Source organism: Hordeum vulgare, chromosome 2H (assembly GCF_904849725.1).
Source record: "Hordeum vulgare subsp. vulgare chromosome 2H, MorexV3_pseudomolecules_assembly, whole genome shotgun sequence".
NCBI lineage: Eukaryota > Viridiplantae > Streptophyta > Magnoliopsida > Poales > Poaceae > Hordeum > Hordeum vulgare.
In genome coordinates, this window is record NC_058519.1 from 412,091,083 (window position 1) to 412,116,134 (window position 25,052).

Here is a 25,052-nt window from a genome sequence, read left to right on the forward strand (position 1 = left end):
CTAGCATGCGGGATATCATAGCTTTTGCTGTTTATCTTGTCCGTAGTCGGACCCTTCCATGTTTTGAATAATGTATAACTGTATGATTATATACCTTATCAGATGGCAAGTGTAGGCCCTACTTGTCACTCTTTTAGTTAATTATATTGATATGATTATCTTGCTTGCGAAACGCGTAGATGCGCCTCTTTCCCCTTTTGAGGCCTCGCCCCCAAATAAGGAAAGGGACGCATCTTGGTCGTTACAGTGGCCCCCTGCCTTCACGCTGGGTTCGGAGCCACATTTTAGAAACACCGACGCCAAGATGGTGGAAATCATCAACAATGACTCAACAGCCGCCGCTTCGTGCCATGGGTTTGGTATGCAAGAGGAAACGCTGGACATCAGCATGAACATGGACGAGGAGGAGGTAGAGGAGAAGGAGGTGGTGGTGGTGAAGGAGGTGGAGGAGGAAGAATCGACGAAGCCGGGGCTGGCGAGGAGCAAGGGAAGAACGAAGAAGAAATGGTAGGCCAACGTGAAGCCGTCCGAGCCCTGCATCAAGTGGACGGTGAAGGAGGACGAGTGCCTTGTCGAAGCATGGAAGACTATCAGCATGGAACTGATCACCGGCGCGTACCAGAACACCGAGACATACTGGAGGAGGATCAAGACGACGTTCGACGAGCGCAAGTTGGTCGAACCCGAGTTTGTCGGCATACACATGGAGCGCGGCGACCAACCATTGGACGAGCATCCAACACGCGTGCAACAAGTGGCATGGGATCCAGAAGAGGTAATGGCTCGCCTTGAGAGAGGTGCCAACGTCGAACGACGGGTATGTCCATGGCTCACCGGTCCGTGACCTTCAGTTGTTTTTGCCGACACTTTTTCTTCGTGTGTGCAGATGGTCCAAATGTTCGAGATGTTCCGTCGGGGCAGCAACACCGATGCCGACTTCAAGTTCCTTCATGTGTTCACCAGAATCGAGTCGTGTGTGAAATGGGGGGAGGTCCAGCTCGCTCTCGCCAAGGCCAAGGACGGCGTGTACAACCCGGACGCGCCTGTCTCGAAGGCGGCAGAAGGGCGGCCTCATGGCAACAAAAAGGCGGTGAAGGTGAGGGACTCGGTGCCTGCTTTCAAACGGCTGCACGCCTCAATCGAACAATGCATCACCAACGCCGAGAGTCACTCCGCCATGAGAGAGGAGAAGTCCGAGGCGAGGTGGCCGACATTGATGACAAAGCAGGACGCCAAGCTCGACTTCTCAGGACCAACGTGGCCGCGAAGAAGCGCAACACCGACCTGGCATTCCTGATGGGAGGAGGTGACACGACGATGATGGTCCCGCAGGTGAAGGCGTGGTGAACCTCATGCCGGGACCGGCGGCGACCGCGTCGACGCCGATTGCGACCACATCATCAACACCGACGACGACAACGCCAACGACGAGCACTACGACCCCGCCGCATACGCCGACCTCTCCTGCCCCTACAGGAGATGAGAAACTTGCCATTTGAGTCCTATGTATGTGGCTTCCGCCTTTTTGATCGACGAACTATTGGCATGATGATCGCCGATCCGTGGCATGATGGTGACCCAACATGTCTCTTTTTGGTAACGGAAAAGAAAACTTTGAATTTTATGTGCGTCTAGGGGACCGAAACTTGGGGATGCGACTCAAAACGCAAGCCTCCTCAAATCGAAAAAACCGTCGGCTGTAACGCCTTAGCACCTACATCGGATGCGCTGGGTGCGGGAGGCAAATGGTTGGAGATCCCCTAAAAACGCACCTGTTCTAAAAAATAAAACAAAAAATCGCCCCATTGAGCTTCCGACCCCCAAATAAACATATCTAGGGTTGCTCCTCCGGCTGTCCTCTCTCCTTCGGTATCCCATATAAAGCCGCCTCTTCTTCTCCCTCTTCTACTTTCACAGCCTCTGCAAGTCTTTTCCGTGTGCGCGAGTGTGTGTGTTACAGAGACGATGAATGCTGTTGAGTTGGAGGAGACGGAAAAGGGCGGCGGCGCAGCGGCGGCAGCGGCGGCGGCGGTGACCCTGGAGGAGCTGAGGAAGAAGATGACCGACTTCGCCAGGGAGAGGGACTGGGAGCAGTACCACAGCCCAAGGAACCTCCTGCTTGCTCTGGTCTGCCCCTCAGAACCTCTCTTGGTTATTTAGCCTTTTTTCATTGTTCTTGTAGATTCATTTGGGGGCAATTTTCTTGGCGAATTACTGTTGGGGATCTTACTCTTTATGATCCTTATTGTTTGATTAAATGCTGTTTTTATCCTTCTGCGTTTGATCTGTTTTTACCTCTAACCTTCTGAGTTTGATCTGTTCTTCTTACTTTTATATCCTTCTGCGTTTGGTCTGTTTTTTTTTTACTATAGTTCTAGGAATAGAAATAATGGGCGTGTTGATTTGTCTATTCCATGAGGTAAGGAAATCATTAATTGTGAAGATTTGTCTTCTTTTGGGCAAATCATCTTTGCTGACTGTGACTCTTTCTGGTCTGCTTTTACATTCTCAAGGATGGTGAGCTCTTTATTTTCACTTCTTGGGATGATCAGTTGTTGAAATTTGGCCTGCTCATGTTTTTACAGCCACATAAAGCACACCTGACGTTATAATAACCCTCTATTCTTTTGATCCCTTCATTTTATTTACTTTACATATTATTTCACTTAAATTAATCTTTATAAAATTGTAACCAAGTTTTTAGAATTTTCTATTAACATCTACAATAACAAATCAATAGCATTAAATTCATTATTAAATATATTATCGCATATATACCAAGTTTTTAGAAGTATTGTTTCTTATTGTAAATATTTATATAAGTTTGAATTTGTTCAAAGCTAATATGCAGAGTAAATAAAAAACAAAGGGAGTAGCGAACCTCATTGTTTGTATGTGACTGTCTAGTTCATGAATATGCCGTGTAACTGCACAAATTGCTCTAAAATTCCGTAAAATGTGTACTTTCCAAAACAACTTATATCATGATATTAACCAGTGTCGGGCTTGGATTGGGTATCAATAACATCACCCATGGGCCATGGTGTTCAAATGTGCTCTATTTGTTTCGTATTATGCACCCATAAATCATAATTATGATATTATTGGACTACTCCTTATTTTGTTTGTTTGCTCTTGTGCTTCAGTGCTTGTATGAAAGCAAAACTAAGATTCAGTAAATTAGAGGTCCTTTTTTCATACTGTACTAGTATAGTACATAGCTGTGCTGGGGAAATCAACTAAAAGACCTGTACCATAATTCATACTGCCCTGTTTTTCCAGCATTTGTGCTGCTAACAGAAAAGGCAAATGTTGGCAGCCTGTAGGCTGTAGCTACTTTATATACACCTGTAGCTCATCTACCTCTTGTGCCTATATTCTGATCATGTCCGGTGGTGTAATGTGGTTCTTGATGCGTTGTGGGTGCAGGTGGGTGAGGTGGGGGAGCTCTCTGAGATATTCCAGTGGAAAGGGGAGGTGCCCAAGGGGCTGCCCGGGTGGGAAGAGAGGGAGACAGAGCACCTCGGCGAGGAGCTCGCCGACGTGCTCCTCTACCTCGTCCGCCTCTCGGACATGTGCGGCGTCGACCTGGGCAAGGCCGCTCTGCGCAAGATCGAGCTCAATGCTCGTAAGTACCCTGCCGGGCCAGGCTGCAGGCCATCCAAGAAGGGCGCCAATTGCTCTGACGACGCACATGACAGCCACGATTATCGTGGCGACGTCGTGACTGCCACCCGCGCCGACGAGACCAAGCAGGAACATTGCTAGCTAACAATGCGTCCTGAATCCTGAAACGCGTACTCTGAATTCTGCCTTGCCATAGGCAAGCACTTGGCTCACTAGATCGATCATTTCATTGGTTATCAATGTGATCAGTGTTGGGAAAGCAACTTACCTTTATTGAAGGCCCATGGGGCATATATATATTATACATGACTTGAGGTGTAAAAAAATAAACATAGACTAATAAGGACTCCTAGACTAATACTAATACTTCCTAACACCCCCTCTCAAATGCAAAGCATATGCAATAGTATTGCATTTGAAGAAGTGTAATATTAAAAAAAAATGATAATCCAAATCCGCATCTTGAGAGTGTCGTCGTAGCATGGGATTTTTGTTCAAAAGGATCCCCTGTCGAGTGGGATTGTCAAAAAAGACCACCTGCGAGTGCAAATGGCTAAAAAGACCCCCACCCCGGGCGGCGGCAGGCGCGCCAGGCGGCACGTGGCACCTGCCGCCACCGCAGGAGGCGGCCGGGGGGCCTGCCGCCACAGCCCCTGGCGGTCGGGGCCTGCCGCCACCGCCCCTGGCGGCCGGCGCGGGATCCTGTTCCCGCCCACTCCTGTCCGTAACGGACAAGGTCGGGTGGGCCCTGTCGCCTCGGGAGCAGGCGGCCAGGTGCCCTTTTTTCCGCACGCCGGCACTGTTGATGATTGATTGCGCTGATTCCGAGGCTCCTTTCCCGCTCGAATTTTTCCCGCGCGGCCGGGTAGAACTGTGGGAATTTTTTCCGCTATCCACCGACGAAACAATGCGAAATTTACTCCTTTGCTCCGGTTCGGACCGTGCAATCCTTTTGAACAAAAATATTGTGCAAGTTGCACGGATGGCTAAGTGCATGGAAGGCATATACTACGGATATTTTGTTGGGCCGTGGTTATCCCCCATCCCTCGAACCAAACCAAGATATCCACGCTGGTGAAGGCGGGCGGTTTTTTCCGTGGTTTCACGGGGCTGTCATCTTCGGGTCAGCATTGTTCACCGCGGCGATTTTAGAGTGACTCTTTGTGTCCTAGTCGACACTGTTCGTTACGGTGGTTTCGTGGGGCTTTTATCTCTAGGTCGACATTGTTTACAATAGCGTTTCTTATATTTATTTATAGAGAAAGTATGTTTTAGCTCTCGATCAAATATTTTGAGAGTGAATGTTTGATTGCTATCGCAGCAGTGACACGCGATAACGACGGACGAGCAGTGCAATAGTTCCCCGCCTAATTTTCCCGCCTAAGTTTCCCGCTGCAGTTTCTCGTTTTCGCGCCCTTTTTTCCCGCGTAGACATCCGACAGAGCCTATAAAAGGAGGCAGGGAGTGAAACTCTCTTCACCATCAGACAGACTTGAAAGCACCTGCACCTCCATAGTCAGTATGAGTTTGCCTTGTTCGGATCAGAGCATTAGGCCTAGGAAAATGCAGAGTGCAAGCTTGCCTCGGGGAGTGGAAGCAGTTCGATGTTGGTGCGGAGATGTCTGCAAGGTGAAGGAGGTGACGGATTTTTCAGATTGGTTGGGCATGAAGTTTTTCATGTGCGCCAATTATGAATCTGATCCACCCGAATCTATTTCTGAGTACGTCAGGCCTCCGGTATGCTCAAGTCATCCAGATTATTGTTATTTGATTTTATTGTTTACTTGAATCTGATCCATCCTTTAGTCTCCTCCTCCTCTCTGCATGTACTATCGTTGGATTGACACGGAAATGCCGGACTGGGCGGTGACCGAGATTCGTGAAAGAGGTCGCCGTGCATGGGCTAGCTTGGACTTGGAAGAGCGTCGTGAGAAGGCTGAAGCAGAGGAGAAAGCAGAGCAGAAGAAAGAGTGGGAAGATTACTGTGTGGAGCAGAGGGCTTTTCTTGATGAGATGAAAAGGAAAAATCAAGAAGAGAAACTTCGGCTGGAGGAGGTTTACAGACAGCGGGAACAGGCCCGTGAAGCTGAGAGGGAGAGAAAGAGAGAAAGGGCTCGTGCCGCCAAGGCAGCAGAAGAAGCTGGTGATGGAAAAGGAAAATATCCACGTTGGACTCAGTAGATTTATTTTATTGTATGTTAAGTTGTCTTAGTTGTATCTTATTTCTGCAAGATGTATCTTAATTTCGGCAAATTGTATCTTAGTTTCCGCAATGGGTATCTTAATTTCAGCTACGTGTATGTTCATTTTATCCCGCCATTTATTTCCCGCCTCGCTTTCCCGCCATTTTATCCCGCGTATAGCTTTGCCGCCAGTTTGTTCCCGCCCTTGCTTTCCCGCCCTCGCTTTCCCGCCCTCGCTTTCCCGCCTCGTTTTCCCGCCATTAATTATTCGTCTCGCTCTGCTGCACCTATAAAACCCCCTCCAGACCAAGGTCGGTAAGGAGTGTGCTGAAAATGTCTCATTATCCTTTCGATCGTAGTTTTCATAGTGGTATGTCCGAGTGTCTTCTGCGCTTAGCTAGCAATTTCAAGATAGATAATAGAATAGTTTCATGGGACGAACTCATCAGTAGTGACACGCTACTGAATGAGGTTGCCCACGCATTAGCTAGGAAGGGGTGGCCTGCAAGGACATATGAGGAGATTCGGAAAGAACTTCTGCGGTTGAATGAAAGATGGAAGAAGAAAGGCCAACACATACGCGGTGGAGGTGGAGTAAAACATCCCTTCTTGTGGATTGACGATAGTGAGGACGAAGACGATATCTTCATGCCGAGTACCAAGAGCGCGTCATCGACGAAGGCCAAGAGCGCATCATCATCGAAGGCCAAGAGTAGCGCTTCGTCAAAGGGCGAGAGCTCTGCATCGTCGAAGGATGACGACGACTTTATGTAGTTTTTTTTATGAACTCTACATCTTAATGTATCTTATTTTATGTATGTTATTTTATGTATGTTATTTTATGAATCTTATTTTATGTATCTTATTTTATGGAACCAACTTCAAATATATCGCGAACTTTTATTTCATGAAACTACATAGATGTCTTGTACGTACATCTGAAAGTTTGAAACTGACATAGAGAGATGCAATTGTTCGCACACATACATAGACGAATCACCCTATGCGACGACGACCAGCTGGCCTTGCCCGACGACCGGAGGGTGACAATCGATCAGGGGGTCTGTGTTCACGAAGACCACGACCGTACTGTCCCTCGTGTTCCTGTGTCTGCGACTGATGCATAGGTGGTGGAGTCTGAAATCCATATTGAGATGATGATTCTAAATTGTAGGTGAATGGTTGTGACTCAGAATTGATGTAAGATGGACCAATAACGTCCTGCCCGAAAAAATCATTTATCATTCCTGGGAGCGTGCATTGAGTATCATGGGTTTCTGTGAGTATTTCTTTCTGTACGCCACGCTGGGTATGTTCATCTCCCCATGATGGATCATTAATTTCCTGGTCCACGAAAAAATGTTTTTAAAATAAATTGTGTGTAGCAAAAAGATGTGTAAATAGAAGTTATGTAATTGCTTATTATAATTGTACATACCTGTCCGCTGTTGTAGCTTTGTGCTCCCTCACTTGTCTCAGCCCAACGATTCTCCTCGGGCATCCTAATCCCCCGTGTGGGCAGATATGGCTGAGATCCTTGAATGTGTGCGTCATATGCTGTATATGCATCCTGCTCCACGAAATGAGTCTGTTCGGGTGTCGATCCTACATCTGGAGCATTTACCTGTGATGTCTGCCCATGTATTGGTAGAGAAGAGTCATGTCGTGGAAGTGTCGGCATAGTATTACGACCCTCTGCCCACTGCATGGACGACGACGGCGCCCCACTCGGTCTAGCTGACCTCGGTTCCGGAATGTTGTACGCTGCAGTGACAACGTCGTTCTCTGTACCGCATCTCGTAATCCTTGTGCTCACGAATTCGCTAATTTTTTTAAACCACGACCTGCGTTTAGGATCACTTCCCTCGGCTCGCATTCCTTCACTCGCCATCGCTTGTACTTGGGTGCAAATATCAATCTGAAAAAAATCGTTGTTCGTTGGTTAAATTGTTCATGAAATGATGGACCTGAATAGCAAGATGTTGATTATTACCGCGGAGTCACGATAGTAAGCTGATGATGTGTCCATCCGTCTCTGCAACTGTTCCATATGCGTTGGATGTGTTGGCATCGTAGGTGGTTCGCTCGTCAGTCTAGTACGCGTGCTCATGCGATACCAATTATAGTACGCTTCTGTCGTAGTTGCATCGTACGTTCTGCATAAATAAATTAACATTACTAAATTGACATCACATTCTGTATTTTATAAGCACATAATTAAATTAACATTAGTAAAATTACCGTTGCTGAGGCACTATATTTTGTAGAGCTTCATTATTCCACTAATTTATCCATTCAATGTTTTCTGCATTCCAGTCCACACCAGATCTGCCCATATTGCTCATCCTGTAATTATAGATAACAAAAAAAAATTTCAAGAATAGTTGATGGAATATCTATTTAGCTAGGTCACATCTTACTTACTTATGAGTTTCTTCGTCGATACATCTTGGAACCGGTGGTGGAATATCTTGATATAGACCGAACTGTCTCATGACACGGTCAGGATTATACGGTTCCACAAACCATAGATAGAGTAAATTGCAGCGAGTCATCCAAAAGGCACTATCTCTCACGCATTCCACTGGCATGTGTTGCGAACCAAATACCATATCAATGTGCGCCTCAGTCCACGGGTTCCATGTTATTAGTGAGTCGTTAAGAAGCTCAAACTGATCATGGTATATGGGGTAACAATTTTTTGCAATTTTAGTAGACCATTTTTTTCGACCCAGCATCCACCGAGTGGACATAGTTACAACACCCTCACCATAGTTGTACGGGGTTGCGGGTTCTACTATCTGCGGTCGTCCTACAGGTAAGTATTCCCAGGACCACAACTGTAGAAACTCGTAGGAGACACAAAGTAATGGAGCTTTAGATGTGAATGCCATTTTTTGAGTGGCATCACACAACCCTCGGTATGTGTGAGAAAGCAAAGCAGAACCAAAGCTATATGGTGGATTTTGGGGTAAAGGTTCGTCAACTATCTTTGCGGCAAAATAGATGAGACCAGGCAAAACTACATCCCCGTGAGAATTAGGAAACATCACACCGAAGAGCCACAACAAATATGCAAACAAGTGTCTCTTCGTTGTCTCAGGATCAGCATGGGTAGATAAAATTTCGAAGTTAATACGAAGCCAGCTGTGTGGGACGCCTCGAGGCGGACCAGAACGATCTGATATGGGCATTTCGAGCCTCAGACGGGCAGAGACATCTGCTGGCCAATTAGGAGAAACTCGTGGATGTACCACTGGCACACCTCTAATTGGTAAAGCTGTGATCATTGACACATCTTTTAGAGTAGGTGCAAGCTCTCCACATCGAAAGTGAAATGTGTGGGTCTCCGGTCTCCATCTATCAACGAGGGATGTCTAAAGGGATGGGTCGGCAGTAAAACTACCTCGACGAGCTGCGATGTTCGCAAAATGTAGGAGTCCATAAGCCTCAAGGTGTTCAAGGAACCGATTCTCTATTGACCAGGGCGTCTTTACAGTTCGAAGCCGGAAGGTCTGAGGAGGATTTTCATGATTTGGATTTATGAAAAGCTGGCAACGGTGGTGGTTGTCGTGATAACCATTCAAAAGCTGGGGCATTTCAGCCATAACCTGCAATCACGATGAAAAAAATTAAATATTCCGAATATTACATCACGATTAAATTAAAATACATGTTCCAAATATTACATCACGATTAAATTAAAATACATGTTCCGAATATTACATCACGATTAAATTAAAATTCATGTTCCGAATATTACATCACGATTAAATTAAAATACATATTCCGAATATTACATCACGCAGTGTTGTTGTTACGATACGGACAGTCCCTACGCGGGTGACCAGCACACCTACATACGCGGCATCGCCTTGGTTCTCCCAACTGGCTGTGGTCCATGTCATTGCGATGACGCCTAGACTGACGCCGTCCCTTGCTGGTTCGCATCAATGCGGGATCTGGAACCCATGTGGTGCCTTCTGGCCATAATTGCTTGTAGTTCGTATCAATGCCCCATGCCCAAAACTCACCGTTCCAAGTGTTGTACAAATTGTGCATGTTGAAGTATGGTGATACGTACGACTCGACACTAATTTGTTGATCTGCAGCTGCCCGCAATACGTGACTACAAGGATATCCCAGAAGCTTGGGCTTGTTGCAAGTGCACTCACACGAGGTTGCGCCAAGCGTCACAGCTTGTTTTTTTGCTCCCCTGTGGTGACCATTCACAAGCTTTGCTCGCACACTAACTTCCCATTTATTCCTAAGTGCATCTACCTGCCTGCACCCATGTCTTTGCGACTTCTTTGCTTTGTCATCAAGATGTCTTTGCATCTTCTCAGACCAGGTCTTGTTCAAATCAACTAGCGCCTTGGCAACGGTGACTCTATCTGCAAAGTATGACACAGTCCGGTTCCAAGTTTCATCAATTAGTGTTGTGATAGGTAGTGCCCTCACCCCTTTAAGAACACCATTGTACACCTCGGACATGTTGCTTGTCATTATACCGTATCTAGCGCCAGTGTCATGAGACTGCGCCCACTTGTACAAATTGGGACAATTCTCATTAATCCACTGGCTCAAATTTATTGCTCTTCGACGACCCCTCCGGTCTTCTCTCGCCTGGAGGGATGCGCGCTCGATCTGACCATTGATACCTGCCCAGATAGCACTCATTTTTGCTGTAGTTTTCTGCATGCACATCCTCTTGAATAGCTTGAACCAATCTTTGTTTTTGAATTTTGAATAAAAATTAGCTGCCAAATGCCTCATGCACCACCTTGTCTCCAGATCGGGCCACCCCCAATCTGGATCTTGTGAAGCCTTAATTATCTCAAGCGCGCTTAATAGTCCGGTGTTGCGATCAGAGATGATGCAAACCCCTTCCCGGTCTTTGATGACACCCATCTTCAGGCAACACAGGAACCATAGCCAACTATGTTTGTTTTCGCTCTCCACTAGTGCATAGGCAATAGGAAGAAGTTGATTGTTTGCATCAGCTGCCATCGCCACTAAGAGTGTGCCCTTGTACTTTCCTGTGAGAAATGTGCCATCAATTGATACAACCGGACGACAATGCTTGAATGCTTGTATAGTCTGGGCGAATGCCCAGAATAAGCGATCCAGGATTTGCTCGTCCGGGTTCAATGGATTTGGACGTTCTTTCCGGAAAACTTGAGTCCCCCTATTAGCAACTGAAATCTGATGCAGCATTCTAGGGGCAAAAGAGTACGCCTCCTCATAGGTTCCATACAACCTCTGAAATATCTTTTCCTTTGCATGACGAGCCTTGCTATAGCTGACAGGGAAACCAATCAGATCAGGTGCAGTTGCACGCAAAGCCCTAATACTAATATTAAGACTTTGCTGCACAATGGTTTGCATCACCTGTGACACATATTCTGCAGTCACGTTGCGGTGCTCTGAAAGAGTGCCGGTTTGCTCACAACCATGTTGCTCTATTTTTGTGACATGCCATGGCTGACATACCCCAGGCTTCTGGCGAGCAATAACTCTTCCGCGGCAACCCGCTTCGCGATGGATGCATATGAGCTTCAACTCCTTTTTATCAGACTGCTTCACTCTATGTTGCCTGTGTATAGCAATTTCATAGCTATGTATTGCTTGTTTAGCAGATTTCTTATCTGGGAAAATCTGTCGAACGGCCAGACTCCCCGCGTCTAGGCCAGCAACAGAGTGAAATTCATTGGTGATGCTCATAACCTGTAAAAACTCTGGGTTGATTGCTGCAGCGACCGCATTCTCAGGAGGAACAACTTCATCATCATCATCTGATTCCGAAGACGCGGAAGAATGACCATCATCGTCATCATCTAGCGCCTCCGGCAATCCCTCGACATGTTCGCTCATGTCAACGACCGCAGACCAATATCCCATGTCATACACTTGATGGCCACCTGTTGGTTCCGTTGGGCCGGCGTCGGGGGCTACAGTTATGGCCATATGTTCGCCACCGCTTGGTTCCGATGGGCCGGCGTCGGGGGCTATAGTTGCGGGCAACTCGGCCTCACCGGCACCGCTACTGCACTCGGCGACATCACTGGCAGAAATGAACTCCACATAAACCATGGGTTGTCCATACATGGAGTTATTGGGATTGCTTGTAAAACCCATGTACGACGCCCATGCTCTTTCACCGGTAACCCGTCGCAAAACCCAACGATTTCCTCCCTCAACCACGAAAGCCTCCACGGTCATTTTTTTCCCATTCATCGCTGAACCAAACACCGATCGGATGCACCTTCTAACTGCCACATACTCTACATTAACCATGTCTTTCACTACAACCGTAGTCATCCCGCACCTAGACACATCCACACCAGAAGGACTCTCACGTAAGATGTGCCCATAAAACACTAACAAATTTTCCATAGTACCTAACGAGCAGCCATATTTACATCGTTAGTCCATTAAAAATCATATTTTTAGATTTACATTGTAATAACAACATCCATTACTTATCTTTTTTACATATAACAATTTAACAACATCCATTACATCTACGCATAATAATTTATATTGTATAATTTATCGTCACACTACATCTATAAAATAAATAGAAGATGAATTACAATATGTCATTCATACCTATGGTTGGCAAATTACATACTGCATATATATATATATGCGGCAAAATACATACTGCATATATATATATATATCACGAATCATATTTCTACGGGGTTGGCAAATTATCAAATAAACAAATATATTACACACGCGTCTTGCATGTAATAATACTAATGGAGCTAACATATTATTACATGTTTTTTTACAAAAATGCTAGTTACATATGCATTTCTTCGGCTCCTTTCTAAATACCAGTTGCATGCAAACACGAACAAATCATCGGTAATATATGAGATAGTCGACCTATTATCACATGAACACAAATATGAACAAAGTCTCATACCTTGATCTTCAACTTAGTAGTTCATATCGCATGACAAAATAGTTCCACAAAAGTGATAATACGCTCCCTAAGACAAAAGAAAACACATACTTAGAAACTAATCAAACAAAATAAAAACATCATGCATGCAAACACGACCAACAGAAATTGGAAGCTCTTACCTTGATCTATCTTTTCTTCAACTACAACGTCTTCAAAATAGTTCCACAAAAGTGATAATACGCACTCTAAGACAAAAGAAAACACATACTTAGTAACTAATCAAACAAAATAAATACATCATGCATGCAAACACAACCAACAGATATGGAAAGCTCTTACCTTGATCTATCTTTTCTTCAACTACAACGTCTTCAAAATCTCACTTTAATCCGTCCTAAATCGCCACATAAACATTCATACGGAGTGAGAAAGAGAAGAGAGTGAGAAAGAGAAGAGAGTGGGAAAGAAGAGTAACACGGGAGGCAACGACAGGAGAAGAGCGTGAGAGAGGAGGCAGCGACGCGGTTCGCTTATAAAGGAGTAAATTTCGCACTGTTTCGTCGGTGGATAGCGGGAAAAATTCCCACAGTTCTGCCCGGCCGCGCGGGAAAAATTCGAGCGGGAAAGGAGCCTCGGAATCAGCGCAATCAATCATCAACAGTGCCGGCGTGCGGAAAAAAGGGCACCTGGCCGCCTGCTCCCGAGGCGGCAGGGCCCACCCGGCCTTGTCCGTTACGGACAGGAGTGGGCGGGAACGGGATCCCGCGCCGGCCGCCAGGGGCGGTGGCGGCAGGCCCCGGCCGTCAGGGGCTGTGGCGGCAGGCCCCCCGGCCGCCTCCTGCGGTGGCGGCAGGTGCCACGTGCCGCCTGGCGCGCCTGCCGCCGCCCGGGGTGGGGGTCTTTTTAGCCATTTGCACTCGCAGGTGGTCTTTTTTGACAATCCCACTCGACACGGGGTCCTTTTGGACAAAAATCCCGTAGCATGAAGAGTCTTCAAAACTTGTCGAGTCGTCGAAGGAGATAACGAAGAGATGACACATCAGAGGTAGCCACCGCATCACTTGAAGATACAAGATAAGTATCAAGAGAAGATGGGTTGTCAAAAGAAAAATGGCACATCAAGAGAATAAAGCATTGTGCAGAAAATTATAGTCCACGACAACCGTCGGCGAAAAAAGCTCGGCGGATAAGGTACGATGGACGTAGATAGACAATGCGAAAGAAGTCCAGAAAATCCTATAGAAAATGACAGAGAGGCCAAAACAACAGAGTAGTAGCAGCAGGAAGTAGCTAGCAGTAGCAGCTAGCAACAGGTAGCATGCACCACGTAGCAGGCTAGCAGCTAGTGCAGACAAGCATGCAGCAGCAGCCAGCGTAGAGGAAGATAGCAGCAGGTATGCACACGGAAGCAAAGCAGCACACGTCGTGCCAAGGTAGCACGCAACAGCAACGTGCAGAGCAGAGGTAGCGGCGGCCAAGAGGAGCACCACGTAGTAGCAGGAGTAGCACCACGTAGCAGCAGGAACTGCTGCCCATGTCGAAGGCAGATGCATGAGCAGTCATGCGCCCACGCGGCTGTAACGTGCGGGCAGATCACGGTGGTGGTGAGCATCCTGGAGAATCAGAATCCGACGAGATCCGGATCCAATCGGGATCGGGACAATCCTGGTCCAGCGGTAGGAGATGGGGAGTCCAGGAGTAGGGCCACCGTACGACGGCGCGACCTGAAGCAGCAGGAGATGAGGCGGCGCAACCTGGAGCGACGGGAGATGGGGCGGTGCGACCTGGAGCGGCTAGATCCAGGAGAGAGCGGGCCTGCGGCGGGATCCTGAAGACCGATGGCAGGGACTGCAGCGGGATCCGACGTGTAACGACTAAGATGCAGTCCTTTCCGATTTAGGGTAACATAGCACATACATAATAATAGAATGACAATTAGGGATTCAACTGCCATCTCGTAAATAATATCAGAGTTTACACCACGCATTTATTGAAACAAGGTAGTTCCGCTACGGAGTACATAACATGAGAAAAGGCTATGCTACCCTGCATGCTTGCCCACGATCACGACCACGCCTCAGTCTTCTGGATAGTTCATGTACAAGCGGTCGGTCTCTTCATCGTACTGCCACGCCAGCTGCGTGCCGTCGGGATCACCTGTGTCGGGCGTACCTGTACCTGTTGGGGTGTTGAAGTAATCTGTGAGCCACGGGGACTCAACAATCTATGACCTCGGTGCCAGAACTAGTCAAGTTATTAGGTAAGGAAGGTACAATGTTTAGGTTGCAGCATCCTAAGCATTTATGGTGGCTAACTTACGTAGAACATGTATTGAAGGTGGTCTATACTAGCGATCGATGATTAGCTGATCACTAAGTGATCCTGAACACCTACTTACGTCAGTCATAACCCCACCATGTTCACGATCGAAGAGAGGTCTTCGAAGGGGGCAGTCACGGTTACGCACACAATTGGCAATTTTATTAGATTAGTTCAAGTTATCTATAACCGGATGTTAACAACTATTCCAAGTTGCCACATAACTGCGGGCACGGCTTTCCGAAAGATTAAACCCTGCAGGGGTGCTCCAACAAGTCCATCACAAACGGTCAGGGGCTGCAAAGTAATCCTCTATCACGAATCTCGTGATCTCGTAGGATTCCTTAGAGAAAAACCTCAACTCTGGGGAGAACCAAAGCTTCACCGGTATTCCTATACGCAAGATATATCGCTAAGGTAAGACAAGACTAGCAGGACCTCCCGACGTGTCGACGACCCTGATAAGAGCCGCGTATCTCAGTCTCAGGACACGCCGGATGAGCACAGCGTACAGTGGCCTGATAGACATCTCCCGAGTTGCCCCAGGTTGGCCCCGCACACGACTCTAGTTTGGACCAACACTCATGAGGAGCACTGGCCCGGGTTGTTGATTAATTCCTCGGGGTAGCTATTCCCTATGCAGATTATTATTAAGTGATTAGCAAATTAACACAAATGTTGGGTCCTGCCGGACAAGTCTTAACACTACACGATTTATCAAGGGGGTCCCCATAACAACCCCGAACGTGTTAGGAGCGAGCAGTTATGGAATCAAACACCGGTAGCCTGAAACTATGGCGGCAATAACGGAACAAAACACCCAGCAAAAGGCTAGGCCTTCCGTTATTTACCAAGTATATAGGTGCATTAATTAAATAACCGATTTAACATAATGATATCAAACTCATGTTATCACATGAGACAAGGCACCTGCAACTAGCAACACTAACATTAGTAGCTGAGCAAGCCTACTTAGCCATTCAAGATTTGCTAGGAAGGGATAAGTGTTTGGGTTTCATGGCAATATCAGGAGGCAATTATTTCAGTGGTAGGCAGAGAGCATATGACGGAAGAAACGTAATCTAGCATAACAAGTCTAGAGATGGAATCAAGGTCATATCATCTTGCCTGTGATGTCCTCAGCTTGGAACTGCTCTTCTTCGTCCTGCACGTACTCTCCCGGATCCACGTACTCGTTCTTCGATCCCGGTGCTACCCAACATAAAAATAGCATCCAATGAACAACAGCACAACAAGACGCAACAAGCACATGATGCATGAGATGAAATGATCATGCAACTCTATTCTAGCTACTAGCACAAGCATGAGAAGATAATACAAGTTTCTGGACAGAAATGCAATCTAAGCTATCTTGACATGCATGAGAACGACATGAATAGATGCGTCACAAGAAAACGATGCCAAAACATATAAAGAACGTTACAAACGGAGCTACGGATCAACCGGAAACAACGAAACAAGAAATAGAGTCCTACGTGTCAAATACATCACCACACACTCCAATGGCATACTTGTGGTATTCCCAGGTTGCCAAGACATAAAACAAACAAGAATGGATGGGGTGGTGCAAGGAATATCACCACACCACCAACTATGCACTCACAAACATCAAAACATCAAAACTATACAATCTGCCATAAACAACATCATAGCATTTTGAGGGATACATGCAAAGCACCTACAACCACCCAAATATGCCAAATAGGATATGTGGCAGAAGCTATCAAAGAGTACTACAAGCACAATAAAAAAGATCACACAAAAGAGTTTCACACAGAAAGTTCTACACCTGCTAACTTGGCCAAAGATATCAGTTTTTAGGGACTTAGTGAAAATTCCAGATTCTCACTAGCTGTTTATGCTCTGAAGCATTTTGACAGCACCCAAAACAATATCTACAGGATTCCAAATGGAATGAAAATCTACAGAGAGCTAGACAAACACAAAAGCTATAACTTTCCAGTTGATAGCAGAGGCTGATTCCCAACACATGGACCTCTACAAGCACAACAACAAGAGAAGAAAATATAAGCAGATTCTCAGACTTCGTGAAAATCACAGATTTTCACTAAACTGGAATTTCAGCCACATGCCTACTTTGACTAGGCACAACTTGCACACATGAACTCCTAAGCATAAAACAAAACCAACATGTGGTAGAGGGATTCATCCTCTACTGCCACAACAAAGAATCAACCTCTTGGGTTCATCACATCACATGGAACCAAGCTCTAAACATGGAACAAAATTGAAATATGACATTCCCAGAAAGTGTTCCAAAGTGGAATCTGAACCCACCATTGGATTCCTGAGATGATTCTACCGCAAAAACATATATAATATATAGGCACTTGCATAGAACAATTGGGCACAAACTTGAAAGGAAAATCTACATGGAATCACATAGAGTGAATAGTGTATCATCACATGTGCTTCCACTAGCTCATCATTTGTACATGCTCTTGCACATGTCCACAACACCAATGGTGCACATGAGGGGTAGACCTCATGCTCATGTGCCTTAGCACACCACCACACACTCACATGCATCAAGCACAACATATAGCAAGTCCTACACATGCTAGTTATCACATACCACTAGTTTACACTCACACAAGCATACCTACCCCTACACATACAACTTGCACACATGTGCTCTTCAAGGCACCTCATGCCTTTGGCATGTGTGAAGCACACACACACAAGCACACACAACATCATACACACACATGTGGAGGGAAACCCACACACACACAAACTCCACACTTGCACTAACTAGTGCATCAGCTCCACATCTTGCACATAAGCTTCACCACCCTAGTGCCATTCACCCACAAGATACACACACACATACATGATACCAACACATACAAATATGCACTAATCCTACACATGCATCTCTACCAAAATATATCTACACAAGCACTCTACATATGCTAGCAACATAGATAGGCACACCTACTGTAGAGAGGAAAAATAAAACACCACACAAGGTCACTGCTACTTCTCAAATAACAGCGCCAGAAATTGACACGTTGACGGAGACTCGGCTTGCGTTGGTTTTTTCCCTTGAAGAGGAAAGGGTGATGCAGCACAGGAGCAGTAAGTATTTCCCTCAGTTTGAGAACCAAGGTATCGATCCAGAAGGAGGGTCACGTCAAGCCCAGAGTACCTGCGCAAACACAAACAAGCTTGCACCCAACGCTTCAAAGGGGTTGTCAATCCCTTCAAGATTGTTTGCAAAGTGAGATCTGAAGGCGAAAAGTGCAACGAAGTAAAAAGTGTAAGGCTGAAAATATGGTGTGGAGTAGACCCGGGGGCCATAGTGTTCACTAGAGGCTTCTCTCAAAATAGCAAATATCACGGTGGGTGAACAAATTACTGTTGAGCAATTGATAGAACCGCGCAAAGTCATGACGATATCTAAGGCAATGATCATACATATAGGCATCACATCCGAGACAAGTAGACCCATACTTTCTGCATCTACTACTATTACTCCACACATCGACCGCTATCCAACATGCATCTAGTGTATTGAGTTCATGACGAACAGAGTAACGCCTTAAGCAAGATGACATGATGTAGAGGGATAATCTCAAACCAATGATAAAAACCCCATCTTTTTACCCTTGATGGCAACAACACGATGCGTGCCTCGCTACCCCTTATGTCACTGGATGAGGTCACCACACGGTATGAACCCAAAACCAAGCACTTCTCCCATTGCAAGAATCATAGATCTAGTTGGCCAGACAAAACCCACAACTCGAAGAGAATTACAAGGATATGAAATCATGCATAAGAGAGATCAGAAGAAACTCAAATAAGATTCATAGATAATCTGATCATAAATCCACAATTCATCGGATCTCAACAAACACACCGCAAAAGAAGATTACATCGGATAGATCTCCATGAAGATCATGGAGAACTTTGTATTGAAGATCCAAGAGAGAGAAGAAGCCATCTAGTTACTGGCCATGGACCCGTAGGTCTATGGTGAACTACTCATGCATCATCGGAGAGGTCATGGTGTTGATGAAGAAGCCCTCCGTATCTGAATCCCCCCTCCGACAAGGCACCAGAACGTGCCCCAGATGGGATCTTGCGGAGACAGAAGCTTGCGGCGACAGAAATGTGATTTCGATGATCTCCTAATTTTTTGGGATTTTTAGGGAATATATAGGCGCAACCCCTAGGGCAGAGGGTGCCCAGGGGGCCCACAAGCCTGTGGGCCGCGGCCTCCCCCTGGCCATGGGGTGGGGGCTTGTGGGGCCCCTGAGGCTCCCCTGCCTTGGCTCTCAAGCTTCCCGATCTTCTTCCGTTACGGGAAAAAAATATTTTCGGGGATTTTCTTCCGTTTGGACTCCGTTTCAAAATCTCCTCTGAAAGGGGTCAAAAACATGGAAAAAAGAGGAACTGGCACTTGGCACTGAGTTAATAAGTTAGTCCCAAAAAATATATAAAAGGCATGCAAAACATCCAAAGTTTTACAAGATAATAGCATGGAACCATAAAAAATTATAGATATGTTGGAGACGTATCAAGCATCCCCAAGCTTAACTCCTGCTCGTCCTCGAGTAGGGAAGTGATAAAGAATGAATTTTTGATGTGGAATGCTACCTAGCATAGTTGTCCTTTGCAACTTCTTTCACGCGGCATGAATGTTCAGATCCGTAAGATTCAAAACAATAGTTTGCTATTGACATGAAAACTATAATACTTCAAGCAAACTAGCAAGGTAATCATGAACTTTCAAAATAACAAGGCCAATGAGAGTTATCCCTACAAAATCATATAGTCTGGCTATGCTCCATCATCCTCACACAACTAATGTAAATCATGCACAACCCCGGTATTGGCCAAGTAATTGTTTTCGCACTCTTACTTTCTCAAACTTTCTATAACTATCACACAATACATGAGCGCGAGCCATGGATATAGCACTATAAGTGGAATAGAGTGTGGTGGTGGTTGTGAGAAAAAAAGGAGGAGATGGTCACATTGACTTGGCGTATCAAAAGGCTATGGAGATGCCCATTAATAGATATCAATGTGAATGAGTAGGGATTGCCATACAAGAGATTCACTAGAGCTATAAATATGTGAAAGCTCAAAAGGAAAGCTAGTGGGTGTGCATCCAACTTGCTTGCTCACGAAGACCTAGGGCAATTTTGAGGAAGCCCATCATTGGAATATACAAGCCAAGTTATATAATGAAGATTCCCACTAGCATATGGTAGTGACAAAGCAAGAAGCTCTCAATCATGAAGAACATGGTGCTATTATGAAGCACAAGTGTGGAAAAAGATAGTAGCATTGTCCCTTCTCTCTTTTTCTCTCTTTTTTCATTTGGGCTCTGAGGCCTCTTTTTTTTCTCCTTTTTTTGTTTTTGGGCTCTTTGGCCTCTTTTTTTTATTTCCTCACATGGGACAATGCTCTTATAATGATGATCGTCACTTTTTTATTTACTCACAGCTCAAAGCTCACAATGATGATGACTCCATAGGAAATGCCTCCGGCAGTGTACCGGGATGTGCAACGATCTAGCATGGCATATGACGTTGAAACATCTCGCTAGCTATCTTACGATCATGCAATGGCAATATGAGAGTGACGGCACAAGTCATGAGACGGAACGGTGGGAGTTGCATGGCAATATATCTCGGAATAGCTATGAAAATGCCATAGTAGGTAGGTATGGTGGCTGTTTTGAGGAAGGAATATGGTGGGTTTGTGCACCGGCGAGAATTGCGCGGCACTAGAGAGGCTAGCAATGGTGGAAGGTGAAAGTGCATCTATACCATGGACTCACATTAGTCATGAAGAACTCACATACTTGTTGCGGAAGTTTTTATTAGTAATCGAAACAAAGTGCTAAACGCATACTCCTAGGGGAAGGGTTGGTAGGTGTTAACCATCGCGCGATCCCGACCTCAACACAAAGGATGATAATCAACAGATCAATTATGCTCCGACTTCCTAACATAGCGGTTCACCATACATGCATGCTATGGGAATCACTAACTTCAACACAAGTATTTCTAGATTCACAACACCCTACTAACATAGCTCTTAATATTACAAAATCCACGTATCAAAACTAATTGAGAGGAATCAAGACTTCTCTTTCTACTCAATGCACATGAAGTTGGAGGTTTTTGTATCCTCTTTGGGTACCTATCACCTTGGGGACTACTTTCATAGCATAAGCCAACTACCAAGTAACGCACCGCCGTGCTCTAAAAGATATAAGTGAAGCACATAGAGCAAAAGTATCTAGCTCAAAAGATATAAGTGAAGCACGATGAGCATTCTAGCAAAATCATGATGAATGCATGTCTCTCTCAAAAGGTGTGCAGCAAGGATGATTGTGACACAACAAAAAGAAAAGACTCCTACGATAGAATACGCTCCAAGCAAAACACATATCATGTGGTGAATAAAAATATAGCTCCAAGTAATGTTACCGATGGATTGAAGACGAAAGAGGGGATGCCTTCCCGGGGCATCCCCAAGCTTAGGCTTTTTGGTGTCCTTGAATTTGGCTTGGGATGCCTTGAGCATCCCCAAGCTTGAGCTCGTTCCACTCCTTATCTCTTTGTCCATGAGAACATCACCCAAAACTTGAAAACTTCACAACACAAAACTTAAACAGAAACTCGTGATAACATTAGCACAAGAAAACAAACTACCACTTCTTTTGGTACTGCAGCAAACTTGAATTCTATCTATATTGGTGTTGGGTGTTGGGGAACGTCGCATGGGAAACAAAAAATTTCCTACGCGCACGAAGACCTATCTTGGTGATGTCCATCTACGAGGGGGATTTCAGATCTACGTACACTTGTAGATCGCACAGCACAAGCATTAATAAACACGGTTGATGTAGTGGAACATCCTTACGTCCCTTGATCCGCCCTGCGAACCGTCCCACGAACCGTCCCGCGATCCGTCCCACGATCCGCTCCGATCTAGTGCTGAACGAACGGCACCTCCGCGTTCAGCACACGTACATCTCGATGATGATCTCGGCATTCTTGATCCAGCAAGAGAGACGGAGAGGTAGATGAGTTCTCCGGCAGTGTGACGGTGCTCCGTAGGTTGGTGGTGATCTAATCTCAGCAGGGCTCCACCCGATCTCCGCAGAAACGCGATCTAGAGCAAAAACCATGGAGGTATGTGGTCGGGCTGCCGTGGCAAAGTTATCTCAAATCAACCCTAATACCTCCGTATATATAGGTGGGAGGGGAGGGGCCTTGCCTTGATGCTCAAGGAGCCCCAAGGGGGTCGGCCGAAGGGGGGGAGGAGGATTCCTCCTCCAATCCTAGTCCAACTAGGATTGGAAGGTGGAGTCCTTCCCTTCCTTCCCACTTCCCCCTTTTTTTCTTTTCTCTTTGATTTTCTTTTATTCCTGCGCAGGGGCCTTCTTGGGCTTTCCCACCAGCCCACTAAGGGATGGTGCGGCACCCCTAAGGCCTATGGGATTCCCCGGGGTGGGCTGCCCCCCCCGGTGAATATCCGGAACCCATTCGTCATTCCCGGTACATTCCCAGTAATTCTGAAAACCTTCTAGTAATCAAATGAGGTCATCCTATATATCAATCTTCGTCTCCGGACCATTCCAGAAACCCTCGTGACGTCCGTGATCTCATCCGGGACTCCGAACAACATTCGGTAACCAACCATATAACTCAAATACGCATAAAACAACGTCGAACCTTAAGTGTGCAGACCCTGCGGGTTCGAGAACTATGTAGACATGACCCGAGGGACTCCTCGGTCAATATCCAATAGCGGGACCTGGATGCCCATATTGGATCCTACATATTCTACGAAGATCTTATCGTTTGAACCTCAGTGCCAAGGATTCATATAATCCCGTATGTCATTCCATTTGTCCTTCGATATGTTACTTGCCCGAGATTCGATCGTCAGTATCCGCATACCTATTTCAATCTCATTTACCGGGAAGTCTCTTTACTCGTTCCGTAATACAAGATCCCGTAACTTACACTAAGTTACGTTGCTTGCAAGGCTTGTGTGTGATGTTGTATTACCGAGTGGGCCCCGAGATACCTCTCCGTCACATGGAGTGACAAATCCCAGTCTCGATCCATACTAACTCAACGAACACCTTCGGAGATACCTGTAGAGCATGTTTATAGTCACCTAGTTACGTTGCGATGTTTGATACACACAAAGCATTCCTCCGGTGTCAATGAGTTATATGATCTCATGGTCATAGGAATAAATACTTGACATGCAGAAAACAGTAGCAACAAAATGACACGATCGACATGCTACGTCTATTAGTTTGGGTATAGTCCATCACATGATTCTCCCAATGATGTGATCCAGTTATCAAGCAACAACACCTTGTACATAGTCAGAAGACCCTGACTATCCTTGGTCAATTGGCTAGCCAACTAGAGGCTTGCTAGGGACAGTGTTTTGTCCATGTATCCACACATGTATCTAAGTCTTCATTCAATACAATTATAGCATGGATAATAAATGATTATCTTGATACAGGAATTATAATAATAACTAATTTATCATTGCCTCTAGGGCATAATTCCAACATTGGGCTACTGTATTCTCACTTTTCCATGGCTAGTACCCCCCGATACTAACCATAGTTTCATCAAAACAAGCAACCAACTCAACAAAAACAGAATCTGTCATAAACAGACCAGTCTGTAGCAATGTGTATACTTCGTATACTTATGTTATCTCAAAAAATCTGAACAATTACGATGGTCTGGGCAAAAGGCATATCAACCAGCAGCAAAACGAATCAACTCAAAAGCTCTTTCTGAAGAAAAATGAAAAATCATCTCGTGAGCAAAAAGTTTCTGTCTTTTTCCAGCAGGATCCAACAACCATTACCAAGACTAGTCATAAAGGTTTTGCTTGGCTCAAACACAAAAAACACAATCACAACAGAATTGTGATGGTGTGGACGCAACAAAACAGAAAGAAAAAGATAAATTCACTGGGTTGCCTCCCAACAAGCGCTATTGTTTAACGCCCTTAGCTAGGCATTGATAATTCAATGATGCTCACACAAAAGACAAGAATTAAAGCACAACGAGAGCATCATAAAGCATGTGAAAATCACATCTAAGTCTAACATACTTCCTATGCATAGGCATTTTATAGGAAAACAGATTGTCAAGACAACCAATAGTTACCATATGCAAGGAAGAAGAAAGAGACAATAGCAATCTCAACATAACGAGAGGTGATTTAGTGACATGAAAGTTTCTACCACCATATTTTCCTCTCTCATAATAATTGCATGTGGGATCATATTCGAATTCAACAATGTAACTATCACATAGGATATTCTTTTCATGATCCACATGCATGCAAAGTTGACGCTCTTAAAAAATAATGGGATTATCATCAACTAAAGTCATGACTTCTCCAAACCCACTTTCAATAATATTGCAAATATCATATTCATCATGAGGCTTAAGAAATTTTCAAGATCATAAGAAAAATCATCGCCCCACTCATGATCATTGCAACAAGTAGTGGACATAGCAAAACTAGCATCCCCAAGCTTAGGGTTTTGCATATTTTTAGCATGATTGTCACTAATAGAATTTATAGTGAAACCATTGCAATCATGCTTTTCATCCAAGGAGCCCTCGTGAATCACTTCATAAATTTCTTCCTCACAATTTTCAGATTCACGCATCTCAAGCAAAACTCCATAAAGATAGTCAAGTGCACTCAACTCACTAGCAATTGGATCAACATAATTGGATCTCTTAAAGAGATTAGCAAGTGGATGAGGATCCATATCACTAGATTTTCAAAAAGCGAAGATGCAAGCATATTGAAGGCACATGGCACACAAGCGAACAGAAAGCAAGCGAGAGAAAAGGGCGAACGAAAAAGGCAAACGAAAAAAGGCAAACTGGTGAAGTGGGGGAGAGGAAAACGAGAGGCAACTGGCAAACAAAGTA

General features: G+C 45.3%; 1 protein-coding gene across 1 annotated transcript; it reads left to right on the top strand.

Annotated features, from left to right (window-relative positions):
* Positions 1 to 1,813: 1,813 nt before the first annotated feature.
* On the top strand, positions 1,814 to 4,058 carry LOC123430171 (dCTP pyrophosphatase 1-like). The gene is made up of 2 exons (XM_045114067.1): positions 1,814 to 2,127; positions 3,430 to 4,058. The coding sequence occupies exons 1-2, from the start codon at positions 1,966 to 1,968 to the stop codon at positions 3,766 to 3,768; spliced, it is 501 nt and encodes a 166-aa protein (XP_044970002.1). The 5' UTR covers positions 1,814 to 1,965; the 3' UTR covers positions 3,769 to 4,058.
* Positions 4,059 to 25,052: the final 20,994 nt, after the last annotated feature.